The sequence below is a fragment of the Microcaecilia unicolor genome, chromosome 4, assembly GCF_901765095.1.
Source record: "Microcaecilia unicolor chromosome 4, aMicUni1.1, whole genome shotgun sequence".
In the NCBI taxonomy this organism is placed as follows: Eukaryota; Metazoa; Chordata; class Amphibia; order Gymnophiona; family Siphonopidae; genus Microcaecilia; species Microcaecilia unicolor.
In genome coordinates, this window is record NC_044034.1 from 289,960,119 (window position 1) to 289,982,333 (window position 22,215).

At 43.2% G+C, this 22,215-nt stretch overlaps 1 protein-coding gene across 1 annotated transcript in view; it reads left to right on the forward strand.

Moving 5' to 3' along the window:
* The window catches only part of FAM178B (family with sequence similarity 178 member B), a 161,214-nt gene extending 139,334 nt beyond the window's left edge, over positions 1–21,880 (forward strand). Inside the window, exon 4 of the mRNA XM_030199598.1 lies at positions 21,546–21,880. Within this exon, the coding sequence (XP_030055458.1) occupies positions 21,546–21,605 (60 nt within the window). The 3' untranslated portion in view covers positions 21,606–21,880. The remainder of the gene's footprint in view (positions 1–21,545) is intronic.
* Positions 21,881–22,215: the final 335 nt, after the last annotated feature.

Consider the following 22,215-nt stretch of genomic DNA (forward strand, 5'->3'; position numbering starts at 1 on the left):
CGAACTTGAGCAAAAGCTGGACGATTTGGAAAATCGGTCCAGACGTAATAATTTACGTCTCATCGGCTTACCGGAGCATCTGAGAGATTCTGAACTGGTGGAGTTATTGGAGCGGTGGCTCCCGAAGGCCTTACAGCTAAACGTTGCGCTGGGGCCTTTAAGAGTGGAGAGGGCCCACAGAGTAGGGCCGAAAAGAAATACAAATAGCAGACCGAGAGCGGTGATCCTAAAAATCTTAAACTATGGACATAAACAAGCGATATTGAGAGCTATGCGATCGGGCCAAAAACTTCGAGGGGAACAACGTGCTTTGCTTTCAAGATTATTCGGCCAGGGTGGCGGCAGCGAGGAGGGCTTATGCGCCTATATGTGCTGAACTGCATGCCCGAAAGATCAGATTTGCACTGGTGTACCCCGCGGAATTGCGGGTGACCCACGAGGGATCCGAGAAAGCATTTGAAGAACTAGCAAAGGCGCAAGAATTTATTAACAGCTTACTGCCAAAGACAAAGGAGTGAGAAGACTGAAGGCGGAGAGTGACATGGAATTGGCGGGAGACGAGCCGAAGCGCGGCAAGAATATCGAACAGCATAACAATAGGAATCAGAATCAAAACGACGATTTACAGTAAAGAGCTTAGAACTAGTTACAGAAACTTATTGACCAAGACATGAGACATTAAGAGTTGTGGTTTGAACATAATGCAACCAAGATATAAAACAACTATCCTGAATGGCAGAGAGATTTCACAACGCGAACAATCTTCATTCAAAGAGCAAAATGGATAAACACTGCTGAGTAAGGTTGCAGAGCTGCGCCTAGCGACACAGTTCTCTGTTGACTGTTTTATTTTATTTTATGTTATTTTTTAATTTGTTTGCTGGTTGTGCACTGTATAGCTGGGTTGGACTAGGAATACGTTTCCAGTTAAACAGACAGAAAGTAATTCAAATGAAGGAGGAAGGGTGCCTATACGTGAGGAGTTCAATTTGAACTCAAAAGGGCAGAGGAGGGAAGGGAATATGGGGGACAAGGGAGGGGGGAGGGGGGGAGACGGAGGGTTAGGGGATTTCATAAGGCTAGGATGAGGAGGATTTTACGGATAAAAAGAGGGAACAGTTTGTTACAAGAGAATAATGGGAGGAGGGGTAAGCTGGGATACCTCTCTTCTACAGGAAAGTATAATCAACATGACATATCATTAGCTGAGAGGCTAAAGGAAACGTAATGGTAAAGGTAATTTCATGGAATGTGGGGGGGATACACTCCCCTCTTAAACGATCTAAGATTCTGCAAACATTGAATAGATATAAAGCGCAAATAGCCTTTTTGCAGGAAACACATCTAAACTCATTGGAACATAGTAAGTTGGGTAAATGGTGGGTCAACGAAGTGATAGATAATCCAGCTCTATATAAAAAAGCAGGAGTAGCCATACTGCTCCGCAAAGGATTACAATATGTGTTAAACCGTAAAATTGTAGACCTACAAGGGCGATATATAATTCTACATATCACACTACAAGGAAAACCTCTTTTGCTGGTTAATGTATATGCACCAAACCAGTATGACAAAGCATTTTACCAGACCCTTGTTAGGCAAGTGCAAAGTTTTGGTCAACTCCCAATAATCATGGGGGGGGGATTTTAATATGGTGTTTGATCCACTGATGGATAGCACGGGCCCCACACGGGTAAGACCAGTGAATTATAGTAAAGGAGTACCCTGGATCTGCTCGAGCCTGGACTTGGTGGACTCCTGGAGATTGCTACATCCAGGAGAGTGAGACTTTACGCATCTCTCCAGGGCCCATGGGACGCAGTCCCGTATCGATTACATACTTACGTCACAGAATAGTGCTACACACTTGGTAGAGGCAGTGATAGGGCCCACACAAGTGTCAGATCATGCTTTGATTTGGGTTACAATAGAGTGGGGGGACACACCAAAGAGACCGTTTAGGTGGAGATTCCCGAGAAAGCTTTACTATGATGTACAATTCCATTCCTTTATGAAGGATAAATGGAAAGATTATGCAGAGCTAAATAGGGACAGCTTTCAATCCGACCCCATACTTTTTTGGGAAGCTGCCAAGGCGGTATTGAGGGGTCATATCATCTCATACTCCGCCCATAGAAAGAAAGCAAGAGAGGCTGAAATGCTTAGGCTGGAAGCAAGGGTACGCAAGCTGAGGCAAACTTATGGGCAAACTCATTCTACTGTTCATAAAAAAGCATATCTGATGGCACAGATTGAATTAAATCATTTAGTGCATACCCGCACACAGCAATCTCAGATATATTACAAATACCAGTTGTACAAACACGCTAACAAGCAGGGGAAGTTATTGGCGAGACTGGCGCATCAAGCGGGAGGCAGACGATGGATATCACATATACAGGATACACAGGGAGTGAGTCATCACAAGAATACTGAGATTGGAAAAGTATTTGAAACCTTTTATGCTCAATTGTATGCACCAACTACGGAGGAGGGGCTAGAGGCAAAGACATATTTAGAGGGACAAAAACTGCCACAGCTTTTGAGGAGTCAACAAGAAGTCCTGGAGGAGGAAATCACGGAGGATGAAGTTAGTTGGAATATAAGAGCTAGTGCCCTGTATAAATCGCCAGGAGTAGATGGGTTCACGGCAGAGTGGTATAAAATTTTGCTGGAGGATATTACTCCCTGTGTGACTAGGGCACTTAACTCACATGTCCTTAGAGGAGAGTTGCCGACCTCGCTGAGACTGGCACAAATAATTGTGCTATTGAAGCCCGGGAAAGACCCCAGCAGGGCAGAATCTTACTGGCCCATTTCTCTGATATCATTTGAAGCTAAGCTGTTGGCCAAGATACTGGCCAACAGACTGGCCAGATTCCTCCCACACTTGATATTAGACCCACAGGTGGGATTTGTTAGGGAAAGATCAGTGGCAAAAAATCTAAGAAAAATACTACTGGCGTTGGAACAGGTCAAATACATGAAAACCCCCTCACTCCTTATTAGCTTTGATGCACATAAAGCATTTGACAGAGTGAGATGGGACTTTCTGTTTGGGGTCTTAGAGGAATATGGTATTGGAGGATTTTTTAGGGAAGCCATACAGACTTTATACAAGAACCCAATAGCAGAGATATCCGTAAATGGAGTGACCTCTTGTCAATTTCCAATTTGCAGAGGCACTAGACAAGGATGCCCTCTTTCGCCACTCCTGTTTGTACTGGCGTTAGACCCTTTAATTCGGGATATTATGAATTTAGAGGAGATACAAGGAGTAAATATAGGGACCGAACAATTTAAAATCTCAGCATTTGCGGACGATCTGTTAGTCATTCTTAGGACCCCAAAAGACTCATTGGCAACACTTTTGGAAATTTTTAGGGAATATGGGGATTACTCAGGATTTTGCTTAAACTTAGATAAATCTGAGGCCCAGGCATTATGGATGTCTGAGGAGGAATGGCCGAACTTAGGGTGCCCCTTTAAGAGAACGAATTGTTCGTTTAAATACCTTGGCATACAGCTGCCAGGAGATCCGGCCAAATTGTATTCACTAAGCATAGCTCAATTGTTAGAACATACGAAACAGATGCTAGAGAGGTGGATAAATCTACCATTGTCATTATCAGGGAGGATCTCGTTGTATAATATGATCCTGTTTCCAAGGTGGCTGTATTGTTTTCAGATCCTACCACTGTATCTGACTCAAAGAGATTGGAATAATCTGAGGCCCAGGCATTATGGATGTCTGAGGAGGAATGGCCGAACTTAGGGTGCCCCTTTAAGAGAACGAATTGTTCGTTTAAATACCTTGGCATACAGCTGCCAGGAGATCCGGCCAAATTGTATTCACTAAGCATAGCTCAATTGTTAGAACATACGAAACAGATGCTAGAGAGGTGGATAAATCTACCATTGTCATTATCAGGGAGGATCTCGTTGTATAATATGATCCTGTTTCCAAGGTGGCTGTATTGTTTTCAGATCCTACCACTGTATCTGACTCAAAGAGATTGGAATAAGCTGATGGGCCTCCTCTCCAGATTCTTTTGGAATAGGAGACGCCCACAGATCAAATGGCAAAACCTATTGGACCCATGGAGTCGAGGAGGATTTGGGGTGTTAGATTTAACACGCTACAACAAAGCGAGTTTGCTGAGGCATATAGGGGACTGGTTGTTGGGAACCTCACATTATACCCCAAGGACGATGGAAGAGCAGTGGGTACACCCCCTGAAATTACAATATGTGCTACAAGCAAAGCTAAAGATGTTGCCAGCACATTTACGGAGGAATGTAGTGATCAGACCTCTTAGATTGGTATGACGAGATTTGGGCAGGTTTTGGAAATTTGATGAACACCATAGTAGACTATTACCTATAATAGGGAATGGTGAATTTTTACCGGGTATAGACGGTCCAAGATTTAGACGATGGCAGCAAAAAGGGCTTATCCTCCTCCAGGACATTGTGGAGCCAGATGGGTGTGTCAAAAAATTGGAATCGTTAGGTTTAGGGGAGCTTCAGTGGATAGACAAATTTGCATATCGACAGATCTCACATTATATTGAAAGTCTGCCACGCCAACCTCTAGCTATTGATGTACTTACCATGATAGAAAAATTGTTTGAGGTACCCTCAGAGGAACCTATAACCATTTCCTTAATACAGAGACGACTTATGCATAGTATATCACATAGAATGCAAACACACTTACAGGAGAAGTGGACAGAAGACTTAAACAAAGGAATCACTGCACAAAGAGTACTGAGTAGTATGAGACATATTCCGCAGAGAATAAGTAATGCAGAGTTAAGAGAGTGCCAAGGCAGAGTATTGTTCCGGGCCTATACCTCCACATATAGACTGTATCATATGGGAGGAATAGACTCCCCACAATGTGGTAAGTGTGGAGGACCACAATGTACATACTTTCATGCCCTGTGGGACTGCCCCAATATACAACAATTCTGGGTGGGGATACATAGGTTTCTGACACAAATATGCACAGACCTATCACAATGAGCCCAGAAAATGTGTTACTAGGAAAGGAGACAATAGGAGGTACCAGTGATGCCCATCTTGATCTTTTACTGTACAGAGCGTTTTTAATAGGGAAAAAATGCATTTTAACAAATTGGGTCTGTCAAGAGGCGCCTTCATATTGGCAATGGCGTAATAGAATACATGCGTTGTTATTTATGGAGCTACGAGAAGTTCAATGGAACTTTAAGAAACAAAAAAAGTTCTATCTAATATGGAAAGCTTACATACAAGTTTTGGCCCCAAGGGCACGTAGTACTGTTCTCAATCAATTAGGAGGTTTATGAAGGGAAACAGAGTACCATCAGCAATGAGCAAGTAACAATCACTCTCTGCATAGGAACACCTGGCCTTGAGGGGTAGAGGGGTAGGGGGAAGGCGAGAGGGGAAAGGGGAGTGGGGGGGGGGGTATTAGGAGAAGGGAGAAAAATGTAAATGTCAATACAATTGTATTTGATGGAGAAGACAATTGCGAATCTGCGCATTATAAGATATGTTTTCAGAAAGGGTCTGAAATATTCCACTTAAGCGATTGCTAATTATTATTACGACAAAAGGATTAGTTTAGCTTTGGATTGTAGAATAATGTGATGTATCTCTCGCTGTAATGGAACGGGGATGTTTGTAAATGAGGGGGGTGGGGGGAATGAACAACTGTTGTAATTCATAGTTGGATTTTCCAAAAAATTTAATAAAAAATGTTTTCAGTTAAAGTACACTGGGCTCTGGAGCACCAATATACCTACTATTGTGAAACTGGAACAAGCTGCATCGTTACACATTCCTACACAGATACTACATGCTAGCAGAATCCTTCACCTCAGTCACACATGCAGAACATGGACAGACCCTCATCTATATAACATAAGAGTAGCCATACTGGTCAGACCAATGGTCCATCTAGCCCAGTATCCTGTTTCCAATGTGGCCAACCCAGGTCACAAGCACCTGGCAGAAACCCAAATTGTGACAACATTCCATGCTACCAATCTAATGCAGAATAGGGAGCCACAAAAAAAAAAAATTTGAAATAGAGACCACTCCTTGCCCAAGGAAGCCAGACTCTAAACAGTGCAATACTGGTAAAAAAAAAAAAAAAAAAAAAAAAAAAGAGAGACAGACAGACAGACATGCATTTTCTCCTGTACTTTGCAAAATAAAAATAGAAAAAAAATGTACATTTTACAAAGCAGGTACATCTCAGTCCTTCAAAGTATTAAATAAAAATATCTACCTTTGTTGTCTTGAAATTTGGCTGGTTCCAGTCTTTTTTTCCATGTTCCATGAGTCATCCTTACAAATTCTTTTCCAGGTTGGCCTTTCCATTTCTTTGCTCCTTTCCATTTCTTTGCTTGCCTCTTGTCTTCTTCCTTTCCTTCTCTACATCTGTCTCCAAGTGCACCATCCCTTTTTCCTCTGCACCACTATTTGTCCTGTCCAGCATCTCCTTTCTGTGTCCCTTGTCCCTATCCTATCCCCAAGTTCAGCATCAGCCCTTTCTGTGTCCTCATCTCCCCCCTTTTTCAGCACAAGCCTATCTGGTCTCCTCATCTCCCCCTTTCTAGCATCTGGTGTCCCCACCTCTCCCTTTTTCTAACATTGTCCTGTGTCCTCATTTTCCCAGCATTACCCCTGTTACCATCTTCCCCCTTTTCCAGCATTACCTCTGTCCCCATCTCACTCCTTTTTCACCATTGTCCCTATATCCCCCTTCCAGTGGTGCCCCTCTGTGTCCCTATCTCCTCCTCCCCTTTCCAGTAGTGCCCTCTTTGTGTCCCTATCTCCTCCCCCTCTTTCCAGTAGTGCCCCTGTGTGTCCCTATCCCCCTCCTTTTCAGTAGAGCCCCTATCTCTTCCCCTTTTCCATAGTGCCCTGTGTCCCCATTTCTTCTTTTTCTAGCATTGCCTCTTTGTGTTCCAGTGTACCTACCCTCTCCCTGTCCAGTATTGACTCTGTGTTCTTCTCCCTCCTTGTCCAGCATTTTCTGTATCCTTCACTCTCCCCATGTTAACCTTCTTCCCCGTCTCTTTCAGTGCTCCCCATCCTCCTTAGGGCCACATATCTCCCTGGCCTGCTCCCACGGTCCGTCTTCTGGCAGCTCCAAGGAGGTTTTAATAGACAGGAGACCAAGTGACGTCAAAATGTTAAAACCAATTAGGCCAGTCTCAGTTTCCCCTTCCCCGCGCAGCTGTCATCGCCACATTCTCAAAAGAAAGCAAGCAAACCTATGAGTTGCTGCATCCACGTTGTCACTCTTTATTATTGGTAGCATTTGTATTTAATCTCACTTATATTTTCAAACATGTCAATTTGTGCAGTATACGGATGTACACAGAAGTATAATAACAGAATAACTTTTCATTGGAAGAAGGCTGACTGTGAATCGAATCGCCGGTGCTGCGCAGGAGGGAGACGGAGAAGGCTTCAGGGCAGTAAAAAGTGACCACGCAGACGGGACGGGAGAGATGGGCAGAAGAGGACTCAGGAGGGAGGGAGCAGAAAAAATATTTATTGCCACGAGGCGCATAGGCGCCATTTTTTCAAAACAGCTGTTTAGGGGAGCAACCGCTCCCCCTACGCCCCACCTAGCTACACTTCTGGAGCATAGGGCTTTTCAGCTTGGAAAAGAGACACCTAAAGAGGAATATGATAGAGGTTTACAAAATCCTGAGTAGTGTAGAATATGTAAATGTGAATTGATTTTTTATTCTTTCAAAAAGTACTAAGACTAGGGGACACTCAATAAAGTTATATGTTAATACTTTTAAAATGAATAGGAGGAGGAGAGGTCACGTGATGTCGCGCTGAGGAGTGGACATAAGTGAGAGGAGCTCCCAGGCCCCGATCCTATCCACCTACCAAAGATATTAAAAAACGAGCGAACGGACCCTGAAATAGGTAGGAGAGGCGGTCGAGAAGGTTGAGTGGATAAAAGCTGAAAGCAACGAGCTGATGGCAGCGAAATTTTTAAAGAAAGCAGTCGGGCAAAGCGAAGGCGCTGGAGACGCACAAGATGGCAGAGGAGGAGGGCGGCAGATCTGCCTCGGTAAGCTCGGCCTGGGTGACACAAGCCATAGATTCCTCCTTGGACAAAAAATTTCAATGTATCACTGAGAAACTGGAAGTGATGGATGGGAGGATGGAATCGTTGAAAGGAGAGTTTGCGGCCTGCTCCCAGAGAGTATCGGACCTGGAGGACCGCGTGCAGGAAATGCACACAGAGAAGGTTTCGCTGCAATCAAAGGTGGAGGAATTAGAGAATAAAATTGATGATATCGAGAACAGATCAAGAAGAGGCAATTTAAGATTAGTAGGACTGCCGGAGTCTATATTGGAGACAGAGCTGCGAGGGTTCTTGGAAACATGGTTGGTCAAAACGCTGCATTTGAACTCGGAAGCAGGACCGCTGAGAATAGAGAGAGCACATAGACTGGGCCCCAGGAGGCAATAAGAAGCTAGGCCCAGGGTGGTCATATTCAAAATGTTAAATTATGTGCACAAGACGGAAGTGCTGCGAGCAATCAGAGCCAAAGGACCATTGAAATATGAGAACAAGACTATATTGTGCTTCCAAGACTTTTCCACGAGGGTCTCACTGTTGCAGAGGGCATACTCACCAATCTGCTGAGATCTACGTTGGCGACATATACAATTCGCTCTCCTATACCTGGCCCATCTTAAAGTATTTATAGATGGCAAGCCTAATTTTTGTGATACGCCAGAGGCAGCACGCACTGTTCTGAGCCAACAAACTTCTCCGACAAGATCTGTTACTGAGTGATGAGACCAACATGTCTCAGCGTGACATCTCTATGGCAGATAAACAGGAAGTCTAGCATTATGAACTGACTGAGCTTAGTGTGCTGGATGGATGCTTGAGGACTTGTATCCCTTTTGATTTCTCACCGGATCTCTTAAGACTTGAGGAGTTTTGGGTTTTTTTTAGACATACAGAACCATTACCTCGCAATTTTGACTATCAGAGATTAAGGTACGATCCTGAAATTTGACTGGCAACAAACTGTGATACAGCAGTGTTGAACCTTAAAGAGGTGATTAGGCACAAATGGGACCTACCCAGAACAATCCCTTAGATGGGATGGCGGAAGGTGGGCACCAATTCAGGAGGTACAGCAGACAACATCGAAGATATAGGGACAATTATATGAAAGAGAACTTGATTTTGGATTTAGCCACAAGGTATATATGCAATGAGACAGCTGTCCTGATTTTGGGTTTGGGTCCAATTGGAACATAAAGCGTCAAACTTGAGAACTTTGACTTTCACTAATCGCGGAGTAATCTTGGACCCTACTCAGGTGTAAATTACAATGCAGCTGTACTAAAATCCAGAGAGATGGTTGGACGCAGGTAAGACTTACCAAGAATATCATTTGAACAAGCTGATGAATATGGAAACTCCACTTTTGGAGATATGGTAGATCGCGCCATGGATGACTGGACTTTTTGAATAACAGCTGAACTGGAATTGCAATATGCTCACAACAGCATTGATAGTGCATGCTTGGTTATACCAGGGATAAGAGGGTATATATGGTATTTATGGGCATGTAGATGTGTATGGGCCCAATGCCTATACATATACAGTGAAGAGGGGATTAACCCCCTTTTTTTTCCTTTTCTTCTTTGGAGAGGGGGGTGAGAGGAAGATAATGCACTCAGTTAAACAGTGTTTACATATTCTTGTGGAGGTAGGTAGAGGGGAGAGAGGGGGAGGGAGGAGCACTCTCACAGTGGCCTAAGATAGCAGTGTATGCCAAGTAATGAAGGCATGACTGCGGTCAGCCTCACTGGAAGGCTGGTAAGGTATTGGGAGAAGAGGGAATGGGGAGTAAAGAAGTTGGGGATGTTCTATTTGGTATTTTGTTTGGAACTGTTAGAGGATGGGAGGTTAGAAAGAAATTCTCGACTCTGTGCAATTTTCAATTTGGGTGGGAAGAGGGTATGGTGTAAAGAATGATGCCGGGTCCTTAGAGCTCCTGTTTATAGTACAATTAGAATAGGGGGGGACGGTAGGTTGGGATGCCCCTCCCTTTTAAAATTTAGATCCTGGATTACTCTATTTACTATAATGAGGTGGGTGTGGGATGCCACTTAAGTGATTTCGAGGAATGTGAATGGGATAACCTCTCCTCTTAAGAGGCAAAAATAATTACAGTGCTTAAATCGTCACAAAGCAGATGTGGTGTTTCTGCAAGAGACTCACCTTTTGGTTGCAGAGCATGCAAAATTTAAGAAGTGGTGGGTGGGACACCTATTAGAAGCCCCTGCGGTAGGGCATAAGGCTGAGGTATTGATTCCTTTCCGAAAGACATTGTACAGCGCTGCATAACCCTAGTAGTGCTCTAGAAATGTTAAGTAGTAGTAGTAGTAGTATGTTCAAATACAAGGGTGTTAGGGAGCAGACTGTGGTAGATATATCTGGGCCAAGGTAACAATCAATAAACAACCAATGCTTTTATGCAATGTCTATGCTCCTAATGCATATGATAAAATGTTTTTTTGATCGCTGATCCATGCCCTAGGACAACAGCAGGATATTCCAATGATAGTAGGAGGTGACTTTAATAAGTGAAACTTCGGTTTTCGTCGATAATTCGTCCGAAAATTATCGACAAAAACCGAAACAGACAAAAACCGAGGCAACAAGCAATTTTTCTTTTAAATGAATAAAAAAAGACTAATATATAGAATAAATGAACATTTAACATGGCATTTACCTTTCTGAAGACTCTTCTAGGTGTATAGAAGATGGAGAGAGAGGAGCAGAGATTATTGTTTGGAAGGGGGATCCCCCTCCATAAGGACACTATCTGGGGGGTCACTTCCCTTCTTGTTCTTTTGGCACTAGGACCAGCTTCAGAGTCTGTGGACCCATGCCGCACAAGAAACCTGTCCAAAGAGGTTTGTTTCTGTCGCCTCTTTAAGATTTGCCTAAAATGGGGCAAGACATTATCATTAAACAAGTTGCAGACACAGCTTGCAACAGCTTTGTCTGGGTGATTTTTCTCCACAAACACCTGCACTTTACTCCACATGGAGAGGATGTCCTTAATCTCTGAAGAAGGCACATTCTCTACTGTTTCTTCCTCCTTATCCGAAGCAACTTCTTCATCTGCCGTCTGTTGCACTTCTAGTTGAAGGTCTTGCAGCTCTTCAGTGGTGGGTTCTTCACTGTGGTCATCCACCAACTCTTCCACATCCTCACCACTCACCTCCAAACCCATGGAATTACCTAAATAAACAATTGACTGCACAGCATGTGTAGGGTCATCAGGTGAAGGATCTAACCCTTCTAAATCTCTCTCATGCACACCTCCTGGCCATAATTTCTTCCAGCCAGAGTTTATCGTCCTGGATGTCACTCCCTGCCAAGCTTTATCTATGAGGCTGATGCAGTTGAGAATGTTGAAATGTTTTTTCCAGAACTCTCTTAAGGACAATTCTATATCTGATGTCACCTCAAAGCACCTTTGAAACAATGCTTTTGTGTACAGTTTCTTGAAATTGGAAATGACATTCTGGTCCATGGGCTGGATGAGTGGTGTGGTATTAGGGGGCAAGAACTTCACAGTGATAAAACTGAACTGCTCCAACAGTGCATCTTCCAAACCTGGAGGATGTGCAGGGGCATTGTCCATTAACAGGAGGCACTTAAGGGGCAAATGATTTTCCTGGAGGTATTTTTTCACACTCGGGCCAAACACTTCATTCATCCACTCAATGAAAATTGCCCTCGTGACCCATGCTTTCTTGTTTGCCCTCCACATCACACACAGTTTACTTTTGATCACATTGTTTCTGCTAACTACTCTAGGAGTTTCTGAATGGTACACCAGTAAGGGCTTCACTTCACAATCACCACTAGCATTACAACACAACAAAAGAGTAAGCCTATCTTTCATAGGCTTATGTCCTGGCAGTGCCGTTTCCTCCTGTGTAATGAACGTTCTCTTTGGCATTTTCTTCCAAAACAGGCCAGTTTCATCACAGTTGAAGACTTGTTGGGGGATGAATCCTTCAGCCTCTACGTAATCTTTGAATTCAGACACAAATTTTTCAGCACCAGACCTGTCCGAACTCGCAGCTTCTCCGTGCCTAGTAACACTGTGTATTGCCAGTGCGCCTCTTGAATTTTTCGAACCAGCCTCTGCTGACCTTAAAATCACTTAGTGAAGTAGCACTCGTCCCGGGCATTTTCTTAATGAGATAGGCATACAGTAGTCTGGCCTTTTCACATATGATGGCCTCAGAAACAGAATCGCCATCTAACTGTTTTTGATTGATCCAAATTAATAATAACTGTTCCACATCTTCAATTGTTTGTGATCTCTGTTTTGTTATCACATTCACACCTTTTGCTACTTTTGCCTCCTTTATCGCCACGATTGAACTTATCGTGGATGGTGACTTCCCGTACATGCAGGCAATTTCAGCAATCTTAATGCCACTCTCATATTTTTCAATGATTTCCTTCTTCAACTCAATCGTGTTCCTGTCCTTCTTTGAAGGACTGCTGCCTATAGAAACTTTTTTGGGTCCCATGATGAGAGCAGGGACTTTTATACAGGCACTCAACTAGCTGTAGTAGTAGTGTGGCAAAACGACGAAATTTGGTCAAAAACCAGCAGGGACTTTTATACAGGCACTCAACCAGCAGCAGCAATGTGGCAAAATGACGAAATTTTGGTCATAAAACAGCAGCAGTGTGATCCCACAAACGGAAACAATGCCCCAGAAGAACGACACGTTAGAATGCAAACTTTGCTGCGTGGGCACGCCGACGAAATCCGAGGCGATCGACGACAGCCGAGACAAAAATTTTGCGAAAGAAATCGATGAAAACCGAGGTTTCACTGTATAGTGAATGACCCGACTTTGGATAGAAGCACAGGACAGGGGGGAGAGGGAGGGACGACGTCTAAAGGGATTCCTCTTCTTTGTTCTGCACTAGAACTTATGGATATATGGCGGATTTTACATCCTGGGGAAAAGGACTTTACCCATGTATCTAGGGCCCACTCCTCGCAATCTAGAATAGATTATTGGTTGTTATCCAAATCACTGTTTGCTAAGGTTCAGGAGGCTGGGATAGGCCCCTATGGGGTTTCTGATCATGCTATGATCTGGTGGTCAATGGATATGGGTCCTAATGGGGACAGAGCTCCAGTGTGGCGGTTTCCTGCACATTTATATTGAGACACTGAATTCTAAACTTATATGCTCCAAATATGGAGCAAGGTTATTTTTTTGAGTCACTTGGTAAAATTCTCCTTGAAAAAGCTGAGTGTCAGTTATTAGTTGGTGGGGATTTTAATATGACTATGAATGTGACATGGGATAACACTGCTAAGGCAGTGGGCTGTGGTATGGCAGATAGGAAGCAACTGCACACTGTCTTGTCACAATGGGATCTGGTAGACGATTGGAGATGTTATTACCCTAATGATAGAGACTGCACATTCCATTTGAGGGTTCAGTCCTATTTGGAAGACACCCCATTGTGGGTGTTGCCCTGGCTATCAACACAACTTTTAGGCAAGCTTATACACACTACTAATCCTATAATTTCTCAGACTCTTAAACTCTGGCGTATGACACGCAATTGTCTCCTCTCGGGTCGAGCTTATTTCTCTGCTACCCCCAAATGCTTTGCTGAGGGATTTACCCCTGGGCGGGAAGATCGCACCTATATCCTGTGGGAAGGTCAAGGCTTATGTACCTTGGGGCAAGTATGGGAGGAGAGGGTATGGAGGAATATGGGCTGGGTCAGAGGGATGCTTTCCCATATTGGCAATTGATTGGCTTTATCCAGGGTCGTGCTAGGGGGGGGGAACTACAGCTCCCGATCACGCCACTCGAACAAGCAATGCACGGGATTAGCAGCAGGGGATGTATATCACGTTTTTACAGGGCCTTACTGGACCAGCTGCCTCCACCCCTAAAATATGTTAGACAATGGGAGGAAGACCTGGGAACCCATCTCACTGACCGGGAATGGAAAGGGATATATAAAAATCTTTTGAAGGTATCTGTATCTCCTTTTCCATTTCCATTATCCATGATATATTGTAAGCCACATTGAGCCTGCAAAGAGGTGGGAAAACGTGGGATACAAATGCAATAAATAAATAAATAATAAAAATATCTAGTAGTCTAATAGAGAATGGATATAAATTGCTGTATCATTGGCACCTCACTCTGGTACGCTTAATAGGTTTTTGTGGGACTGGGTCTGATAGGTGTTGGCCCAGATGCAGGTGTCAAGGCACCTCTATGGTGGTCGTATCCTAAAGCAGAACAGTATTGGGGAGTGATAGCGAGTTGAATTTCAGAGGTTTTGGGAGCTCGATTAAACTCAACTATAGCTATCTGTTTGCTCCATTTTGGACCCAATGAACTATGTGTGCGTAGTCGCAGACTGGCACATCATATATTCATGGCAGGTCGCCTGCTACTGTCAACAGCCTGTAAGCAGCAAGATGTGCCTTCACTCCTTCAGGTCTAGAACAAAGTAAATTTTGTATACCTTATGTCTAAGTTCACTGCCCTTCGTAGAAATAGGTTAACACAATTTCACAAGACCTGAGAGGCCTACATTGGCAGGCTTGAGAGGTTACCTACACCACTTTGAGCAAGATGTGGCCCCTTTGAATTGGGGGGGAGGGGTATGTACTACTTACATGGGATCAGTTCTGTTATGCTGGAAACAGTGACAGTTTGAGAGGGTGGGGGATGGGCGGGGATCTGAGGTTATACCAGGATTTGGTGGTGTGTTACACGTACTGAAGAGTGACAGTATGTTATTAGCTATTTTCCTGTTTAGGTTTCTAGGATTAAGAAATCTGTTAGGTTTTTTATGCTCTGTTGTACTATGTTTAAAGTTTAATTAAAAAAATAAACAATTAAAAAAAACTATTCCAAGTTGCAGGGGGACCTTAGCGGACTGGAAGACTGGGCATAGAAAATGGTAGATGAAATTTAATGTGGAAAAGTGCAAAGTGATGCATGTTGGGAAGGCTAACCCAAATTATAGCTACATGATGCTATAATTATATAAAATATAGGAGTCACCACCTAAGAGAAAGATCTATGTTATTTTAGACGATACATTGAATTTTTTGCTCAGTATGTGGTGGTACCCAAAAAAGCAAACAATGTTAGAAATTATTAGGAAAGGAATAAAAAAATAAAACAAAGATTATAATAATGCCTTTGTATTGTTCCATGGTGCGACTTCACCTTCAGTATTGTGTGTAGTTCTGGTCACCGCAACTCAAGATATAGCCAATTAGAAAAGAAACAAAAACAAGCAACCAAAATGATTAAGGGAATGGAACTCTTCTTATAAGCAAATAGGTGGGAAAATGTGGGGTACAAATGCAAAAAATAAATAAATAAATATGAGGAAAAGCTTAAGAAGTTAGGGTTCTTTAGCTTGGAGAAGATATGGCTAAGAAGGGATATGATCAGTGGTGTGCTGGAGCTGGCTCGCACCGGCTCGCAAGAGCCGGTTGTTAAATTTTTTACCATCTTGCAAGCCGGTTGTTCTTCAGGGTGAGCCGGCTCTCCTCCCTCCCTCCCCCGAGCTACAAGGTCCCAGGCTCCGAGTGCAGTGTACATACCTGAAGAAGGCAACCACCCTAGTTGTCCAGTGGATTCTTCGGGGCAGGCAAGAAAGATCCCCAGTCTTGCCTGCCTGCTGCCGGCGCTGACCCTCCCCCGGATCGCTCTTTAAAAATGGCCGCCGAGACTTCCAGCGGCGGCCTCACGAGACTTCTGCTGAAGTGTTGGAGGCCGCCCTTGTAAGTCCCGATGGCCATTTTGAAGAGTGATGCAGTAGCGCCGCGGGAGAGTCAGCGCCGGCAGCAGGCAGGAAAGACTGAGGATCTTTCCTGCCTGCCCCGAAGAATCCACTGGACAACCAGGTTGCCTTCTTCAGGTATGTACTGGACTCAGAGACTGGGACCCTGTAGCTCGGGCGGGGGAGGAGGAGAAGAGCAGAGCTGGCTTGCCTTGCACCACAAGGGCGGGGAGGGGAGGAGGAGAAGAGCAGAGCCAGCTTGCCCTGCACCACAGAATCTCAGTCTTCCTGGAGAGAGTAATGCAATGCCCCCCTCCCAGGTTCTCTGCCCAGGTTCTCTTCTGGCAAGTACTTGTAACGTGGATTGGCCACTGTTGGGAGGAGGATACTGTGCTAGATGGACCTTCAGACTGACCCAGTATGGCAATTCTTATCATTCTCTTCTCTTCTCCTGCCTTTAAAAGGTAAGCATTCTATGACAGAGATCCATATCTGCATGTTATTTGTTATATAATACTGAAATAAAGCAAAGTTACTCACCTGTAGTAGGTGTCCTCCGAGAACAGCAGGACAAGTATTCTCACATGTGGGTGAAGAAATCCACAGAGCACTGGGGCAGATGCTACCCAGCGTTCAATTGTTTCTAGAAGACTTTGGCAGGCCCCTAACATGCATACCTGAGTGCTTTCCTGCCTGGCCGACTCTCACATGGAACCCGCAGTTGAACAACAAGCATTCAAATCCAAGGGGAGGTGGGAGGGAATGCCAGTATACTTATCCTGCTGTCCTGAGAGAACATCTGCTAAAGGTGAGTAACTCCAAGGACAAGCATGACATAGTCTTCTCACATGTGGGAATCCGTTCCCTAGCTACCAGGCTCACTGAAAACAACAAACAATGGTCAATAGGGACTTGCACTTTAAGACCAATGGGAATCATGCATTAAGGGTCAAAATTAACACATAATATCTGCAAAGCCTCGGCATTAACTGTTGAGGGGGGGGGGGGGGGGGGGGTGTCCAGTAGGGCTTGCTTATCCTTTAAGTGGCCACCTAGAGTGGCAGCTTCTGAGAGGTGGAAAACAACAATTTCATTCAAAGTAAAACAATAGGTACTGACAGCCAGACAAATGCAAAGAATCATCAGCATATACTTTACCCACAGGGATGGTGGGCAGTTTTCAAATACCCCATTTACTTGTATAATCTGCTTTAGGAAATTGTATCCATTATTTAAATACTAGTAAAAGAGGCCAGTTTCTGGAGCAAATGAAACGGGCACTAGCAAGGTTTTCCTCCCCAACACCCCCCCTCTCCCTCCCTACCTACCTACCGACCCCTTCGTCGTTCTGACGCCATTGCTCCGCACCTCCTGAACGCCATTGCTCCGCACCTCCTGGACGCACCGTATGCCATTGCTCCACCCTCTGTGTGTTACGCCATTGCTCTGTCCTCGACGTCATCACGTTTGACGCGAGGGCAGGGCCCCTTGACTTGGCGATTTCGGTGGCTTCACCACCACGAACCCTTCGAACCCGTCTTGAAGGAAGTGACATCAGTGTCTTCAGAGGGTGAGTTTTATTATATAAGATATTCAAAACAAAGCATACACCTGGATTCAATGTACTGCAACTTGGTTAACAAGCCAGTCAGCACTGATAATTGCCACTTAACAAGCAATTGACACTAATTGGCATTAGGTGTTTTTTTTGGTGCAGATTTTTCAGGCACCATATATAGAATCTAGCCCATAATGTTCATTTTATGCAGGATTTATCTGGGAAGGGCGATATAGGGAAAAATCATAATTGTTGAATTTAATTATCAAAATCTGGGGAAGAAGGTAGGGCCTTGATAGTTCATTGGGGAGGGGGAAGGTGCAAAGCTGAATGTTTGCCTGTGGCACCTAAAAACTTTGCATCTGGCTCTGGTTTGCAGCAGTCCTAGGGCCAGATGCACTAAACTTAACGAGCCATTAACGAGCAAGTAGTAAACCGTGGCATGCACAAAAGGCTTCTCCGAGCCATTTTCCAATCACGGTAGCAGCTAACGAAAACAGAATGCAGATGAGCAAATTTGTATTATAATGTGTAGAAATCGTATTGTAATGAGATGCACTACCGTTTTCCGATTGCCAAACCGTGGAAAATCTAACTGGAGGTCTGTACCTCTCGTTGGGGTTGCGCGGGATTTATTCGCCTCTAAAAAGTTCTATAAATTTAACCAAAAAAAATTCGGGAAAAAAACCGTCCAAGTGCTCATCAGAGACGTCCTTTATGGACATCCTTCACTCAAAAAAAAAAAAAAAAAAAAGCAACCAGCCGGAAACCTTTGCCTAGCCACGCCAAGTGCTCGACAGGGCCGTCCTTCTAAAGTGCCTAACATGGACGTCCTTCAATAAAACAAACAAAAAAAAAAAGGATGTCCCTGATGAGCACTTGGATGTTTTTCCCCCAGATTTTTTTGTGATGGGTGTCCTTCTGCTGCCTATACTGACCACCGCCGGAGAGAATCGAGACATGCGAGGACGTCCAAATCAAAAAACTATTTGGACATCTCTTTCGATTATGCCCCTCCTCCAGGTCTCTCTCAGCCAATCACAGCTGACACCAGTGACAACTAAATGCACTGTGATTGGCTGAGAGAGACCTGGAGGAGGGGCATAATCGTAAGAAAAACGTGTCCAAGAAGGACGCCTATCAAAAAATCTGCAGGGGAAAAAAAAAGTCCTGTCAGGGACGTCCTTTTTTGTTGTTTTTTTGAGTGAGGCAGCCTGTGTCTGGTCCTGCACTGCTGTTCCAGTGCGGGCGACTCGCAAGAGGGTCGGGTTCATCTCCTTATTAGCCACGGCTCCTTCCCCACCTCTTGGTGCACAGCTGGTCCCTCTTCCCCAGGCATAAGTGTGGAAGCTGGGTCACTCCTCCTAGTCTTGCTGGCTCAGGGAAAGAGGAGAGAGATCAGCTGTGAGGCACAGTGTTTGATTGTTTGTTTAGTGAAGGACGTCCATAAAGGACATCCTTGGCATGCACAGAGCAGCCAGCATAACGCTTGGCTGCTCTGCGCTTGCTCGACCGGCGGACTGGCTTCTGAGGGAATAGAGAATGCAAGTAAGCTACAACCAGCAGCTCATTTGCATTCCCTTTCCTTGATACATGGCCATTCCCTACTGATTCGCTATGGAATCGGTAAGGGAAGGGCTCTTCAGAGGACCTTAGTGCATCTGCCCCCTGGATTGTAATTTGGTATCCCTGTCCCTCTGGTGCCCTATTATCAGACTTCACTTAATGGTAAGATACTGGTGTAGGACAATAGAAATTTTGATCAAGTCTTTAAGAAAATTAAAAGAATTAAAGGGTCTCTGGATGTAAAAGTAAAAATCAAATTACTGTAAAAAGTGATTATAAAGCATTACAAATAGTTCTAATATATCATCAAGTATGATGCTGCCTTTGATATGAAGGTCTTACTAACATAGGGATGGATCCCTATTACACCAAACCTCAAAACAGTTCTCTTTATGACAACTGCATTGCTTATCTTACCATAACAGTGAGACTAGTGTAAAGTAATTGCTATTGGGCAGGAATGGATTAACACAGTATATAATTTAACCAAGACCAAATGCTCCCATATTCTACAGAGAATTTTATAGGGAGGTGATGAAAAATTTAACATGACATGTTTCTCATATTTAGGTAATTTAAATCTCATAGAACACTCTCTCTCTCACCTCCTCCTTCTCTAACAGTTTGAGGGATTTAGCTAAGCTGTTATAAAAAGGTTTTCCACCCACTGTCCTCATCCATTAGCTGAAGAATGTCTGGCTCTAACCTTCAGACTGCCCTATTATTATCCGCTATTTAGCCTGCAGGGGGAGGGAGCATTTTGATCTTCATCTCCTGTAATTAGCTAAAAAAGACTGCAATCCTTTTCTAGAATAACTTATTCTTACCTCTCTTTTTCCATTTTGTATAGCATAGATCACATGCATCAACTGCAAAAACAACCTTATAAGGGTTTTGGTTCAGAGATAGTTTACATGGCCAGTCCCGGGCTGAGCAATACCCCTGGGGCAAGTACTTCTGTCTCTAACAAGTCTTGGCCAGGTCCCAGGGCAATAACACTCACCTGGGTCTGGTAGGAGCCATCCTTGCTCTCTATCAGAGATAATACCAATGTGCAGTGATCATATTGTGCGCACTAAATGCTAGAGTCACCCATATGTTCCTATGGGTGACAGCATTTAGCGCATCCTGATTATTGGTGCACGCTAAAAATGCTAATGCACCTTTAGCGCTACTTAGTAAACAGGGTCCTAAGCATCATCATGTTTAGGTGCCTGTTTATAGAATAGCACATAGCCAGAGTATTGGCATTTATGGGTGTAAGTTCACACATATATGCATATATGTCAGTATTCTAGTCATTTATGCAAGTTCTTGGGGTCTAAAAATAGGTAATTTGTTACAGAATTACCATCTATGGGGGTAATTCTATAATGTAGGTATTAACATTTACATGACAATTACACACGTAAATGTTTATAATACTAGTATATATGTGCATATATGCCAATACGCCATCTAAGCATTATTCTGTATCTACACACATATCTTTGATAGTCTGTAATTTGTAGGTGGGTATACACATGGATAGTGTCTTGGTGGAGCATGGGTGGGTTGCACAATTATTCACTTAACTTACAGAACACTGTACGATATATGCATATGACTGTAACTTAAGGTTGAGACCATTACACCAGCTTTATGGCAGACACAAGCACTCATGCCAAAGTGCATATGCATGTATATACCCTGTTACACTGGTGTTCTATAAAGGAATGTAAGTTCCTATGGCCCTTTAGAGAATATGCACTAGGCACCTTGTTATTGAATTGCCCTTTATCAGGGTAATTGTCTAAAGGTGGGTGCTAACATTTAGGCACCAATTATGTGCATAAGTGTTCAGAATATCAGCATGTACATGTGTATGTGCACACATGTGCGTGTAAATGCCAAAAATCTGCCTAAGCAGTATTCTGTAAAAATGCACACATCTTACATAGCATATAATTTACAGGTAGACACGGACAGGATTCACACTTACATGCAAAACTTATAGAATACTATGAGTTATGCATGTATCTTTAGCATGAGCACTTATACCAGTTCTATAACTATTAGGCTAGTATTCTATAAAGGAAAGTAGGCACCTACTTTCCTTTAAAGAATAAGCACTAAATTCCCTATTATAGAATTACCCCCTGTATTCCTATTCTATCTGACCCATACACGCACACAATTATACCTGCCTTAGAACAAATGTAAATGTGCTCTTTTGCCTGATGTAATTTTATAAACGTACATAACCACAGCGACTTTAGAAGGGAATATATATGTGTACTTTTTATTTCTAATATTGCCAGTTTTTACATGTATGCCAGCTACATGCATTTATGTGTCCAGTTCTAAAATCACTCCCAGCTTGTCAATATTAGTTATCCCCCAACTAAGCAAACTTTCATTAGACATTTAACAGATTCCATCTAAATATCACCAGCAGAGACAAAAAAATTTCTAATGTTCACAATCACAGACTTCTGTGAAGGCAACAGATATCATGTAGTACAATAATTACATTTCTTAATAATCAATATCTTGTTTCTTTTTCTTCAGGGGGAATATGACCTCTCAGAACAAGATAAGTTATGGGTGTCAACTAGAAAATCCAGCTGAAATTGTAATGGTGATGAATAAGAAGAGAAATCCAACTTCCTGATCTTGACTTAATGGCAAAAATTATTCATTAGATGTGAAAAGCGTGGAAGAAAGACAATGTGCAAATTTTAGGGACTGCCATAAAGAAATATTTGGCGAACCAAGAAAGCAAGGCATAAGCAGCTCTTAATTGCCCCACAGCTGGTTTCCCAATCATACATTCTGACACAGGCTCCTTGCCTGCTGCCTGCATGAGAAGTTTTCATTAAAAAATAAAAAGTACTATAAGTTCATTTGAATGTGGTCATGTCTTTAAATTTTTATCTGTTAGAAAAATATCTAAATCCTACTTTTTAAAAGAAATATTCTTACTACTGTTTTCTGTGAAGCGTTTGCTGAGAGTACCATATGAGATCTTTTTATTTGTGTTTTATACTACATAGTAATACAAGAAAGGGTAGAAGAATTGTGAAAATGAGTATAAGTTAAGAGGCCGGTCGGTATTCGCCCACACTTTATCCATTTAAAGACAAGATATGCTATCCACTTATTAAACAGATATTCAAAAAGATATTCATTTCAGTCAATGCCACTAAATTTTGCAGGTTAAAGTTAATGGGATATCTTA